Source organism: Alosa sapidissima, chromosome 15 (genome assembly GCF_018492685.1).
Source record: "Alosa sapidissima isolate fAloSap1 chromosome 15, fAloSap1.pri, whole genome shotgun sequence".
Lineage (NCBI taxonomy): Eukaryota > Metazoa > Chordata > Actinopteri > Clupeiformes > Clupeidae > Alosa > Alosa sapidissima.
In genome coordinates, this window is record NC_055971.1 from 9820204 (window position 1) to 9832703 (window position 12500).

At 44.9% G+C, this 12500-nt stretch overlaps 1 protein-coding gene across 4 annotated transcripts in view; it reads left to right on the forward strand.

The window, feature by feature from the left end:
• sgsm2 (small G protein signaling modulator 2) overlaps window positions 1–12500 on the forward strand; it is a 48196-nt gene that overhangs the window by 32807 nt on the left and 2889 nt on the right. For 2 of the 4 annotated variants that reach the window (XM_042063048.1, XM_042063051.1), the window contains 13 exons: window positions 497–629; window positions 1711–1845; window positions 5621–5780; window positions 6301–6365; window positions 6830–6975; window positions 7447–7575; window positions 7832–8014; window positions 8322–8345; window positions 10180–10554; window positions 10851–10975; window positions 11097–11179; window positions 12127–12239; window positions 12412–12500. The exon at window positions 12412–12500 is cut by the window's right edge and continues 8 nt beyond it. In XM_042063048.1, the coding sequence (XP_041918982.1) occupies window positions 497–629; window positions 1711–1845; window positions 5621–5780; window positions 6301–6365; window positions 6830–6975; window positions 7447–7575; window positions 7832–8014; window positions 8322–8345; window positions 10180–10554; window positions 10851–10975; window positions 11097–11179; window positions 12127–12239; window positions 12412–12500 (1760 nt within the window). The remainder of the gene's footprint in view (window positions 1–496; window positions 630–1710; window positions 1846–5620; window positions 5781–6300; window positions 6366–6829; window positions 6976–7446; window positions 7576–7831; window positions 8015–8321; window positions 8346–10179; window positions 10555–10850; window positions 10976–11096; window positions 11180–12126; window positions 12240–12411) is intronic. The other 2 variants (XM_042063049.1, XM_042063050.1) reach the window with 2 other exon arrangements.

Consider the following 12500-nt stretch of genomic DNA (forward strand, 5'->3'; position numbering starts at 1 on the left):
AACATGTTTTGCTTTCAAAACATCTAATTGCAGAAAATAAAGTTAAAACATGAATATAATACCCAGCTAATACACTTTACTTATAAGCTAAATGCCTCATACCTATATAGTAAGGCATAGTAAGGCAACTTGAGAGTGCTGGAAATAACTGGTTTGATGTTAATTCTGACCAGCCCTTACTGAGCCATGTCTAGACACCTCTCTGGCAGTCCAACGGAAAACAAACAAAACCAGACTGTCACTGCAGTTTAATTATGAAGTTTTAATTGGACTTTTTGAAGACCAAAACACTCATTTCCACTAGCACATCATATTATTTGTTGTCAATTAGTAGTAGTTAGACTAATGCCATAAAGTCATCTAGGTGAATACAATTAACAGCACGGTCTGTGTGTGTCTGTGTGTTTGCGTGCATATGTATTTGCATATGTATTTGTGTGTGTGTGTGTGTGTGTGTGTGTGTGTGTGTGTGTGTGTGTATCTTGTCTGTACACAGGGTAAAGTCTTCCCTAAGTTGCGGAAGAGGAACAGCACGGCGCGGCTGCTGGAGAGTGATGGCGAGGGGGACGAGCAGGTGGCCGCTGACTACGTGTTCCGCATCGTCTACCCCGGGCATCGCCACGACTCCAGTGAGTACCCTCTTCTCCCCATGACCCCTGCATGCTCACTGGCCCGCCTTGTCTCTCAGCCTCAAGCTTCATCCAAATACCCACGCTAGCCTAGTAGTAGTACCTAGTAGGCAAAAAGAAGTAGGTCACTCACAATCATAGGGTATCTGAATACTCAGAAGGCATAGAGTAGTAGGCGAAAAGTCTCCTAAAAAGTGGCCTACACGCTCCATAGTGTCTGTGTTCCACTGGCTCACCTGATAGAGAAACGGATAGAATGCAGTCTTCTAACAGCATCAGGACTGTTGTGGCACTCACAGACTGTGATGTAATGTGCCCACCCAGTGTCCTCCGCCAGCCTCCTCTGCCACTGACCTTTAACGGTACCGTCAGCAATTCAAAACGATTTCTATCCCTCTTTTTTTGTCACATTCAGCGAATATCTCCTCACGATCTGCCAACTCTCCATTCCGTGACTAGACTGTAAAAAAAAAATAGCAACTGCTACACAGCTCCGTCTCCGTGAACTGGAAACAAACAGAATCAAGCAAGCATGTCCCCCAAACATAACAAAACTGTTTGAGCCAGTCACTGAAAGGGAGGGGGAGGGGGGGAGAGGATTTGTTGAGTTCGCTGTGAGTTCACCAGCTTGGTGTTTTGTTGTTGTTTTTTTGTTCAAGTATCAACAGACGTGAAGTCATCCACAATTGCTGACGGCATCTTTAACTGATCTTTGTGCCTGTGGATGGAGGTGTGAGAGCAGAATCAGCACTGTACAGCTGATTCCACATTGTCCCTGATCCCATATTGACTTGCATTGGCTAATTGACTAGTCTGTGTACACTTCTAACGTATGCAAATACATTTTTAATACTTAAGACTTAACATATATAGATAGCTATACAGTAGGTCAAATCCTGCCTTTAGGTCCCTTTCCTGTGAATGCCTCTTTGTGAGTGTGCACACGTGTTTGTGTGTCTTGTGTTTGTATGTGTGTGTGTGTATGTGTGTGTGTGTGATTGTGTGTGTGTGTGTGTTGGTGTATCAGTAGTGGTCTTCTCAGTGGAGGGTGATGAACTGTGTTCTCTTATTGCCCGAGCAGTCACTATTAACTACCACCACACCACGGGCAGTCGCGCGCCCTCGCTGGACGACGATGAGGAGGAGGAGGATAGACTTCACGCAATGATCTCAATGATCTGCTCGCGGAACCTCACAGACCCTAATGTCATGAAAGGTTTTTATGACAAGCACACCCACTTGCCTTCCGCCCACCTCCTCTCCTCCTCTCCTCTCTTTCCTCTCTCCTTCCCTTCTGTCATCCCTAATCTCTCCTTTCCTCACCCTTTATTTCTTTCCCTTTTTTCCCACCACCCCAGCCCCCCCCCCCCCCCTCCACACTCCCCAGCTCAACAGTGCAGGCCCCATTGGTATGGTGGGGAGAAGGTGACAGGATTATCAGATTTGGGGGAATGGGCTTTTTAAGAGTGAATCAAGTACAAGGCTGTGGCCGTGACCGTAGGACTCATTAGAGCGGACCACTTTAAAGAAGGGGGGAAAAAAGGCATCGCCTTTCGAGCCACTTTCCAGATCCGTGGCCGCTTTGCCATTGGCCAGGAGCGCCACATTGGCTGTGCGTTTCCATGGCAACGGGCTGTGCCAAGAACAAAAGCTAGGTCAAGTGACATGTCCCTGTGTGTGAGTTGCTGTAAGACTTTCAAGAGCTGAGACATAAAGGAAAAAAGAGAGGGAGAGAGAGAGAGAGAGAGAGAGAGAGTGTGATAGAAAGAGAGAGAGAGTGAGAGAGTGATAGAAAGAGAGAGAGAGAGAGAGAGAGAGAGAGAAGAGTCTTTGCCTGAGCTCAATTACATGGCGTGCTGTCACAGCAGCCAGAAGGCTGCTCCGGGCCTTCCCTCGTGCCACTCGTCTGTGTGTGGCGGAAGTCAGACTTGAGATCTGTTCAGTGTGTCAGCATGGCGGTGCGCTCTAACTTGATTTACAACTTGCTCGCTTGTGCACAGACACACACACACACACACACACACACACACACACACACACACAGTTCAGAGTCACGTTCACTGGTCTGTCACAGAGAGAGAGAGGGACGGTGATGAGGGTGCGCGCAGATGCTTGCCTGCACTTGTCAGATCTCGCTCACGGTCCCGGAGGACGAGTCCTCCAGCCAAGCTTAGCCCTTTATAGCTGCTGACCCACTTTGATGCCGGAGCTGACCCCCTCCGTATGACTCAGTTCCTGTCTGTCGTCAGAGTCCCTCTCTATCTCTCTCTCTCTCTCTCACTCTCTCTCACTCTCTCTCTCTCCCTCTCTCTCCACTCCAACGTCTCCTGGTGACAGCAGTAATAAGCTGGCCACTCAAACACCCCCCCCCCTTTTCCCCTCCTACATCCCCTTGCCACATCTTCTCCTCACTGCCACGCAGACAATCAAAGCCCCCGCCCCATACACACACACACACACACACACACACACACACACACACACACACACTACTTCCCCTCTCCCCCCCTTCACATCTGTCCACATCTGTCCTCACACGGCCTCTCTCTGCTGCTACTGCTGCCTCCACGATGTTGCTTAACTCCAACGAACAGGCCTGTGCACTGCTGCCCTCTGCTGCTCGGCATATGAATAGCACATAAAAAAATGAAAGCACTCACTACTGCACACACACATGCATTCACACACACACAAAAGAAGAGGAGAAACATTTTTGAAATAGCCTACGTATTATCTGAAAGGTCTAAAGTAGTGTTTGTAGATATGTTGAGCTTCTTGTGTGAAATTTCAGTTTTTGGGGTGAGTCGTGGAATGGTTCACAGCCTTGTAGGGGTGGGCGAGCTGGAGGAGTCTTGTGTGGTAGAACGCGACCTGGCGGGCAGAGAAGGGCTAACAGCAGCTCATTCACAGGGTGGGTGACCGACCTGGCCAGCCTCCCTCTGCACTGTTGGGGGTGGGTGACCGACCTGGCCAGCCTCCCTCTGCACTGTTGGGGGTGGGTGACCGACCTGGCCAGCCTCCCTCTGCACTGTTGGGGGTGGGTGACCGACCTGGCCAGCCTCCCTCTGCACTGTTGGGCGTGGGTGCCCGTGATCAAAAGGAATGCTCTGATGATTTGCTGTTTTTCTTTTGCACTCTTCGGTTCGAACTCTTTTTTTCCCCCCACCTTTCGACTTTTAGTTTGGGTTTCCTTCCCTTGTTTTGGTTTTCACTGCAACATGCTTGACAGTATTGCATGTGAGATTTTTTGCACCTTGTATCTTTCCTTTTTGTTCGTTTTTTTGTTTGTTTGCTTTGAAGACTTCCTCGCAGAATGTGCATTTGCTTATTTGTCGGGAATTTGTTCTCCTCTCTCTGACTTGCTTCCCTGTTCCTTTTTTTTAATTTTGTTTTCGTTTTTATTTTTTATTTTCATTTTGGGTTTCTCCTCCTCTGTGTTGAGCCAGGTTTATTTACTCTGCAATGCTGTTCACTGTAATTCTTCACTAACTTCAGCCACCTTTCATTATGACAGTGAGGTCCTGTGGGGTTCTTGCGCAGTAGAGACATGGATCGTTCTGTGAACGCGTCGCACATTTGACCATAGTCTAACCTCTCAGTCACATAGTCAAAAGAAAAGAAAAAAAAGAGAAAAAAGAAATAACCAAAAAGGGACACAAATTCAGAAAAAAGTGACCTCTTTCTGCTTTTTTGTTTTCATTTTTTTTTATTTGACTTAAAGAGAAATGATTATTTATAACAGGTCTTCAGCTCCAGCCTGAAGAATTAAGGTGAAGAGCATTTATTCAATGTCAATGTTTTATGGATTCTTTTCAGAGTCAAAACAATACACAGCACAAAACAATATACCAGCAGATTTTGGTGTACCTTTTTTTTCCTCTTTTCGTTTGGTTGATTCTTTTTTTCTTTTGTTTAACTTCTTTTTTTTGTTTTGTTTTGTTCATTTCTGTCATGTTGCAGTCTGTTGCATCCAGCATGGCCTGAGCTGTCCCCGTGTTGTTCCCTCCTGTGCTTTCCTAAGCTTCGAGATGTGTGTGTGTGTGTGTGTGTGTGTGTGTGTCTGCGCACTTGTGTGCGTGTGTGTGTGCATGTGTGTCTGTGTGTGTTACAATGTCTGTGTTTGTGTGTGGATGTGTGTGTGTGTGTGCACACGTGTGCGTGGGTGTGTGTGTGTGTGTGTCTGTGTGTGGTTGGATTCTCTGTCTGTAGCCTGGGGGCTAACGGCATGATGCCTGTCTCTCTGCTTCACATGCTGCTCACACATTTGGGCTGTTCTGTTGGTTTTGAGTATGGTTGTCATGGTTTTTGTTTGTTTGTTTTACCATGACAGCATGCGCTTCAGATGATTAAACTCCCAGTTTGGTTTGTGTGATGTTGTGTGTGTGTGTGTGTGTGTGTGTGTGTGTGTGTGTGTGTGTGTGTGTGTGTTTGTGCGTGAGAGAGAGAAAGAAAGAAAGACAGAGAGACAGAGAGAGAGAGAAAGTATGTGTACGTATGTTAGGATATTTTTTTAAAACAATATTTTAATTACCCTACCAAGGACCAAAAGACAAAGATTTACTGTGTATAATAATGTATAACTTTCAAGACCTACATATCTCACTACAAGTCAAACAAATGACTCTACCTTAATTCATGGCATGGTTGAGCTGACACCTTTAGTGCAAAAAATAGGTGAAATAAATGAAAATGCTTATTTAAATCCTTTTTATGTTTATGTACCATTCCAACAAATGTAATAGATTACATTACTAAAGAGAGAATAGTACAGGATACAGGGTAAAGATTTAGTTATAGCTCAAATTAGCACATTTTAAGGTGATTGAGTCCTGTGGGATATCATAATGGTTTGAGATGTGTCTAGGGAATTTGAAGTATTGTGGAAATTAATTGAGGATGTGAGGAAAATCTGACTATTTTCCCCTGTTCCCTCACTTTCCTTCTCTTCATTCTCTTTTTTCTTTTACACACACACCCTTGTTCTCACACAGACCATGGGGACATGGCGGAGATCCCAGGTCTGGGGGGCAGTCCCCTGTCATGGCAGCAGGGGGAGAGTGCCAGTCACCTGTCGTCATGCCTCTCCTGCTCCACCGGGGGCAGCAATGCGTCTTTCGAGCTTCCACCTGGCTGCACCTGCATGCACGATAGGTGAGAGACACACCCCACCACACCACATCACACCACACCACATCACATCACATCATCACACCACATCACACCACATCACACCACACCACAACACAGCACAGCACAGCACAGCACAACACAACACAACACATCACATCACACCACACCCCACCACACCACACAACAACACACCACATCACCCCACACCACACCACACCACACCACATCACCCCACACCACATCACACCCCATCACAACACACCACAACACAGCACAACACAACACAACACAGCACAGCACAACACAACACAACACAACACAACACAGCACAACACAACACAACACAACACAACACAACACAGCACAGCACAGCACAGCACAGCACAGCACAGCACAGCACAGCACAGCACAGCACAGCACAGCACAGCACAGCACAGCACAGCACAGCACCACAACACTTCTTTTGTAGGAGAGAGAGGATTTGGGGGAAAGCAGGTTGAACTGATTGTCTTTGTAACAGTACTGTTTTCTCTGGCTGTAGAATCCCATTGAAGATGCTCTGCCAGAACATGAAGAGGCAGATCATGTCACGAGCCTTCTACGGATGTAAGTGCATTGCGTACATGAAGTTTAACGTTCAAGTGCGTGTTTACAAGAAGTGTTCCATGTGCATGCAACATACTTTTATGAATGAAATAGGGTAAAGTGTCCTCATCCCAGAACTTCAGTGACGTGATGAGAAATTGTAGCCTATTTTAAGAGTAGTGCTGACGACACAGGCCATCTTTTTTCTGACTCATCTGACACTTTGGATGTGTTGTGATGAGTATGGCTGCGCTTGAAGTGTGATGTGTCCAAGGCGGTTTGCCACATGGCACGCTCCTCTGAGCAAATGTGCCAGCTGGCTGATCTCTCCTCCTGTCTAACCTCACTACTGGCCTACATTCTCTTCTCCTTCCCTCTCTCCCTCCCCCTCCCCCCATCTCTCTCTTTTTCTCACTCTTTTCTCTTTCTCTCTCTCTCTTTCTCTTTTTCTCACCCCTCTCTCTCTCTCTCTCTCTCCCCCTCAGGGCTGGCCTACTGTCGACACCTCTCCACAGTGCGGACACACCTGTCAGCGCTGGTCAACCACAACATTGTGCCCCCGGATAAACCCTGCGAGGCATCGGGTGGCCTCAGTAAAGATGTCTGGAGCAAGTACCAGAAGGACTGCAAGGTCAGAGCGCTGGGCACAGGGCCAGAGGGATTAGAGCCGTTTACATGAAAACACAGACCACTCTTCCCCCCACCCACTCGCTCGCTCCCTCTCTCTCTCCCTCTCTCTCTGCAACACTCATTCACTCTCTCTCTCTCTTCAACACTTTCCCCCATACGTCACCTCTCTGTATGTTTCTATTTACATACTTCACTCAGTTTATACATTTCTGTTATCCTCTCTGTATTTCTATTTATTTATTTCTCTCTCTCTCGCTCTCTCCCTCTTTGTAGTATGTGTGTCGATTTGTAGTATGTGTGTCAACTGTCTGAGTTGTTTGTAAAATGTATGTCAAGATGAATGATGTGTATGAAGCGTGTCAAGTGTCTGTGTTGCTTGTAAAATGTATGTCAAAACTGATGGGGACGACTCATCCAATGCAAACAAAATCTGTCTACGGGTAAAAAATGATAGTGAATTCTTTCTGTGCAGAACTACAAAGAGCTTGAGCTCTTGCGATTGGTTTACTATGGAGGGGTGGAGCATGAGATCAGGAAGGAGGTGTGGCCATTCCTGCTCGGTCACTATAAGTTTGGGATGGGGAAGAAGGACATGGCACAGGTAAGAAGAATCACAGCCTTAATCGTGTCATGTCATAACTACATACAAAACAAACACTCATGAAGTCATGGCAGAAGTGTCACTTGATCTATTGGAAAGTAAAGAAAATTCAGTAGAACATAAATATTTCCATTGCTCCAATGCAAGGAATACTTATTGTAAAACAAGCAGGTGTACCTTTTGCCCTCAAAGTTATTTTCTTTCCTGGTGTCATGAGGAATCTGTGTGTGAGCTGGCTCTCTGTCTCCCTCTGCAGATCGACGAGAAGATCACAGCCAGGTATCAGCAGGTGATGCGTGAGTGGAAGGCCTGTGAGGTGATCGTCAAGCAGCGGGAGAAGGAGATGCAGTCGGCCATCTTTGCCAAGCTCTCCTCGGGGAGCAGCATCGACAGTCACGTCCTGCGCCTGGTGCACCGAGACTCTACTCTCAGTAACGAGGTAGGCTCCAGAGCAGACAACACCACCAGAGTAGATAGGCATGGGCCCTCTGTGTGGATCACACCAATTGTTTTCCTCATCTATGCATTTGAATTAGCCTGGCTAACACCAGATCAATGCAATGAGCTCTCAGATTTGTCTGGTTCCCAGGCTATTTAGCACCCATGTTCAAACTATTTTAGCACCCATGTTCATGTATTTTTTCTGGCATTGATACAACCATTCAGATATTCCATATATATAACCCTAATTAAATATATTTTCTTTTGGCTTACTCCTTCCTTTTCTCACTCTTGTGGAATATAAGGGCGTAGGTTTGGTCTCAGCTATGGTAGGGACACCCAACCCCACCCACCCCAAAAAAAAACACTGTTTTAGAACATTTCAATGATAACAATGACAAAGTAATTTTGATTTAAAATATACATTTATTGAGAAATACTACCAAATTGAAGCTCAAATTGACGCTGTATTAAGGTCGAGTGCCACTACAAGGTGAAACAGCATATTGCTCAATGTCGGCAGTAGGCCTAGTTCTAAATACATGTAGGTTACACAGAACGTTACAAATTAACATTACAGTATCAAATTTTGTGCTTAATATGCTGATACAGCCCCATTACAGTGTCACACGGTGGGATATTTCCCGACATTACCTTATCCTTGAGGCCACATTGTTAAATAGTGAAAACCCAGTTATAATCACTCACTTTGGTTATTGGAGCTTACCGACTGCATTTTCAGTTTTACCTTGACATGAAGTCATAATCCCATAGCATACTTCGTTTTGAATCTGTCCATTTCTTTCCAACTTGACCAAAGTCATCCATACATTTGCACAGATGTCTGCACTGTTTTTGAGTAACAGTTTATATTCTCCTGTCTCTTCATTCATTTGTAATGGAGGCTGGTAGGCCATTGTTATGCCAGTCTCTCTACTGTATTCAAAACTGCAGGTGTCAGTCTACAGCTTGGTTAGTATAGATAAATTGATATTATGAGATGCAGTTGCCATTGAAACTTTCTTTCTCAACAGTGAGTTTTTAAATTATGAATTTACACACCTCAAGCACATCTTGACTCTTTATAAACAAATCTCAAAGCAAAAGTATAATTTCGTTTCAGAGATAGTTCTTTTTTAGGCTGTGAGATGACACACCATTTTACTGTAGGCCTTTGCAGTTCACCAAACGTTTTCAAAATCAAACACTGGTTTGAGTTCTTTCTGGATTTAAATGGCATTCAGAAGGTCAATGAGAAAGTCCACGTTCCACGTTTTCATATCAACCTAAATTAACTAGGTGGAGGATCGGTCCGGTTCTATTTTAAATAAATCACGCCTCTTTCATAAGTCCGCCTTGATTTAGAAGTTGTGCGCTGTGGGTGTGACAGAAGCGGGAATAGGAGAATGCGCGTAACACAGAAGTGCGTAACTGAGGAGCCGTTTATACGAGAACGATTGCTAAGGAAGACGACAAAATATTTTATCATAAGTGCCTTTCGTTTACACGGCGACCCCGCCATCGGGGCTTGAAGACGCAAAAATCTGAAGACTGTTCCAGAGTGTAGAGTTTTGAAGACGACCCGGGTTGTGTCTCCGTCTAAACGGGCAAAAACTAAAGATCCTTGATTACCTCTCTGGCTAAACTGTCAAATTAGAATGTCTGCGCGTGACGTACCGGGGTTCTATCACACCACCACCCAGCGGTCTGGAATGCATATCCAATCGAATATCACATACTCTTCCGTCTTCATATAAACAAAGATTTCCCCCTGAGAATGCTCGTCTAAACGCAAATAAAAAAATGAAGACGAGACGCCACTTCTGCGTCTTCTCTTTTCATCGTCACCGTATAAACGTAGCCTGAAGCTCGTAAAAAAAAAAAACTTACGCACGATTTATGCGCGCAAATGGGAGAATTCCCCCCTATAAGAATATAAAAACGAATAGGCTACATCTTCACAACAAACATAATACGAATGAGTTCGCTAAAATATTCGTAGGAACAATTTTGTCATCCCAAAATATTGGTGGGGATAAGTCACCATGGTCCCCATGCAAACCTACGCCCATGGTGGAATAACTCTTTTCTTTCTTCACTTCTTCCCTTTCTCAGTCTTGCTGTATACCTCTCTCTCTCCATTTTTTTTCGGTGGTGCCCCAGGTGTTCATGTCTGTGGACGACCCCGACCCGAGTAGCCAGGACACTCCCGGGGGGAGCGACAGCACCCCGACCCTGACCACGGTGGTCACCCCTGCGGCCCTGGCCCTTGACGAGAGGCCCTTGGTGGAGTTCGACTCCCCGGACTCAGGCCTGCCTTCTTCCAGGAACTACTCTGTAGCCTCAGGCCACTCACAGATCCTGTCCAGCATCGAGGATGGCCAGAGCATGGAGGACGAGCCCAGCGAGGAGTCCCAGTCGCAGGCGTCCCAAGAGCTGCCCAGCCGCCAGGACTCGCTGACGGAGGAGCGGCTCAGCACTCCCATGGACAAACCAGAGACCACTGCCTCCATTCCACCATCTTTCTCCTCTTACACGGTATGAGGAGGATGGGCCGGTACAATAACAACGGAAGTGACAACATCCAGCATCAGTTTTTTTTACAACTTTTTACTAGAGGATGAGACAGTTTGGTAGGACAAGGTGGAATTTAAATCACTTTTCAGTTCAGTGCAGAAAGGTGTTTACTTGTAGCGTAAACTTTACTCAACCTATATACACTGTACTTTGTACACTGTACTGTGAGAGTACCGTATGTGTGAGTGTGCATATGCATACAGTATACGTATATTGTATATACATGTCACGTTGACAATTTTATGCCTCCTATGCAGATTGAACTGCTGGACACAGTGGCACTGAACCTTCACAGAATTGACAAAGACGTACAGCGCTGTGACCGCAACTACCACTACTTCACGACCAGCAACCTGGAGAAGCTACGCAACATCATGTGCAGGTCCGGATCTGTTCAGTGCCCTACAACCCCTCGTCTTTCCAACTTGTTTTCTGTCGATTAATTCTCTTGTCTATAGCATGTTAAATGATTGTCCTTATGTATGTTGTTTTCTGATTGGCAGTTATGTATGGGAGCATTTGGAGATGGGCTATGTCCAAGGCATGTGTGACCTGCTGGCTCCTTTAATGGTTATCTTAGATGATGGTAAGTATACAATCTTCTTCTGTCTACTGAGCCTCTTCTGTTAGTGGGGTATAAATGAATCATCTTTGTACTGTAAAAAAAGCAAAGTATGTTACAAACAGTAAGAGATCTATCTATCTATATTGTGCTATCTAAAATAAATTAGCTGGTTCTCAAAAGTGCCATGCTGCAAATTAAATTTGTACTCAAGCATTTGCAGTTCATCCTAGGTGCCTGTGGGTATTGTGATGACAGGAACCTTTTATATTTATCAATGAGTAAATTCATAAAGATAGCACTTCACAAACTTGCATGTTTGAATGACATTACAGCCTTTTTTTATGATGAATATACAGTTGTAGCTACAGTAAAGTGTTGGTGTCTCTTCCCTATTGAAAGAACGCTTCTTTCTTAAAAGATCCATTTCTCATATATAGCTGCATGATTTGATATGTAATAGAGTAAAGCAAAGAACGTTTGAAAAATAAATAATTTGCAATAATGTCCTTTGGATTGATGATGTAAAGGGTATCTTATTTGTCCATGCCATTTTAATTTGTTTTATTCAAAATATTCTGTTGAATGAAATCATCCAATGAAGTTGGATTTGCAGGAAAATGGAATAAACCATGAGTGCAGATTACTTTTGTCTATTAAATTATTTCATAGTAAAATTGAGGGTTTTTCTTTTTTTGTGGTTTTAGCCACGACTGTATAAATACATCATCACAGTGAATATCTAAAAATATCAAATAATGGAAGTCCAGTTGATACTGTGTTGAGTCCTTGTGTGACGTTGATGTGTTTCAGCTTTCAGTGCTGCAGGATGAATCATCAACACCTTATGACTCTTCTTAAGACCACAGATCCTTTAGATCCTGACTTTTTTTCTGACTTCTTTTCTCTCTCTCTCTCTCACTCTCTCCCCATCTCTCTTGTTCTTCCTCCCCTCTCCTCCTCTGTGATAGAGTGCCTGGCTTACAGCTGCTTCACCCAGTTAATGAAGAGGATGAGTCAGAACTTCCCTAATGGTGGCAGAGCGATGGACACACACTTCGCCAACATGAGGTCCTTGATCCAGGTGAGTGTGTATTTGTGTGTATGTGTGTGTGTGTGTCTGTGTGTGTGTGTGTGTGTGTGTGTGTGTGTGTGTACACGTGTGTGTGTGTGTGTGTGTGTGTGTATGTGTGTGTGTGTTGCATAGCCTCTGTAGAGACCAGTGATGAACCTTGTGCTCTGCCTCTTTATCTTAGATCCTGGACTCTGAGCTGTTTGAGCTCATGCACCAGAATGGAGACTACACCCACTTCTACTTCTGCTACCGCTGGTTCCTGCTCGACTT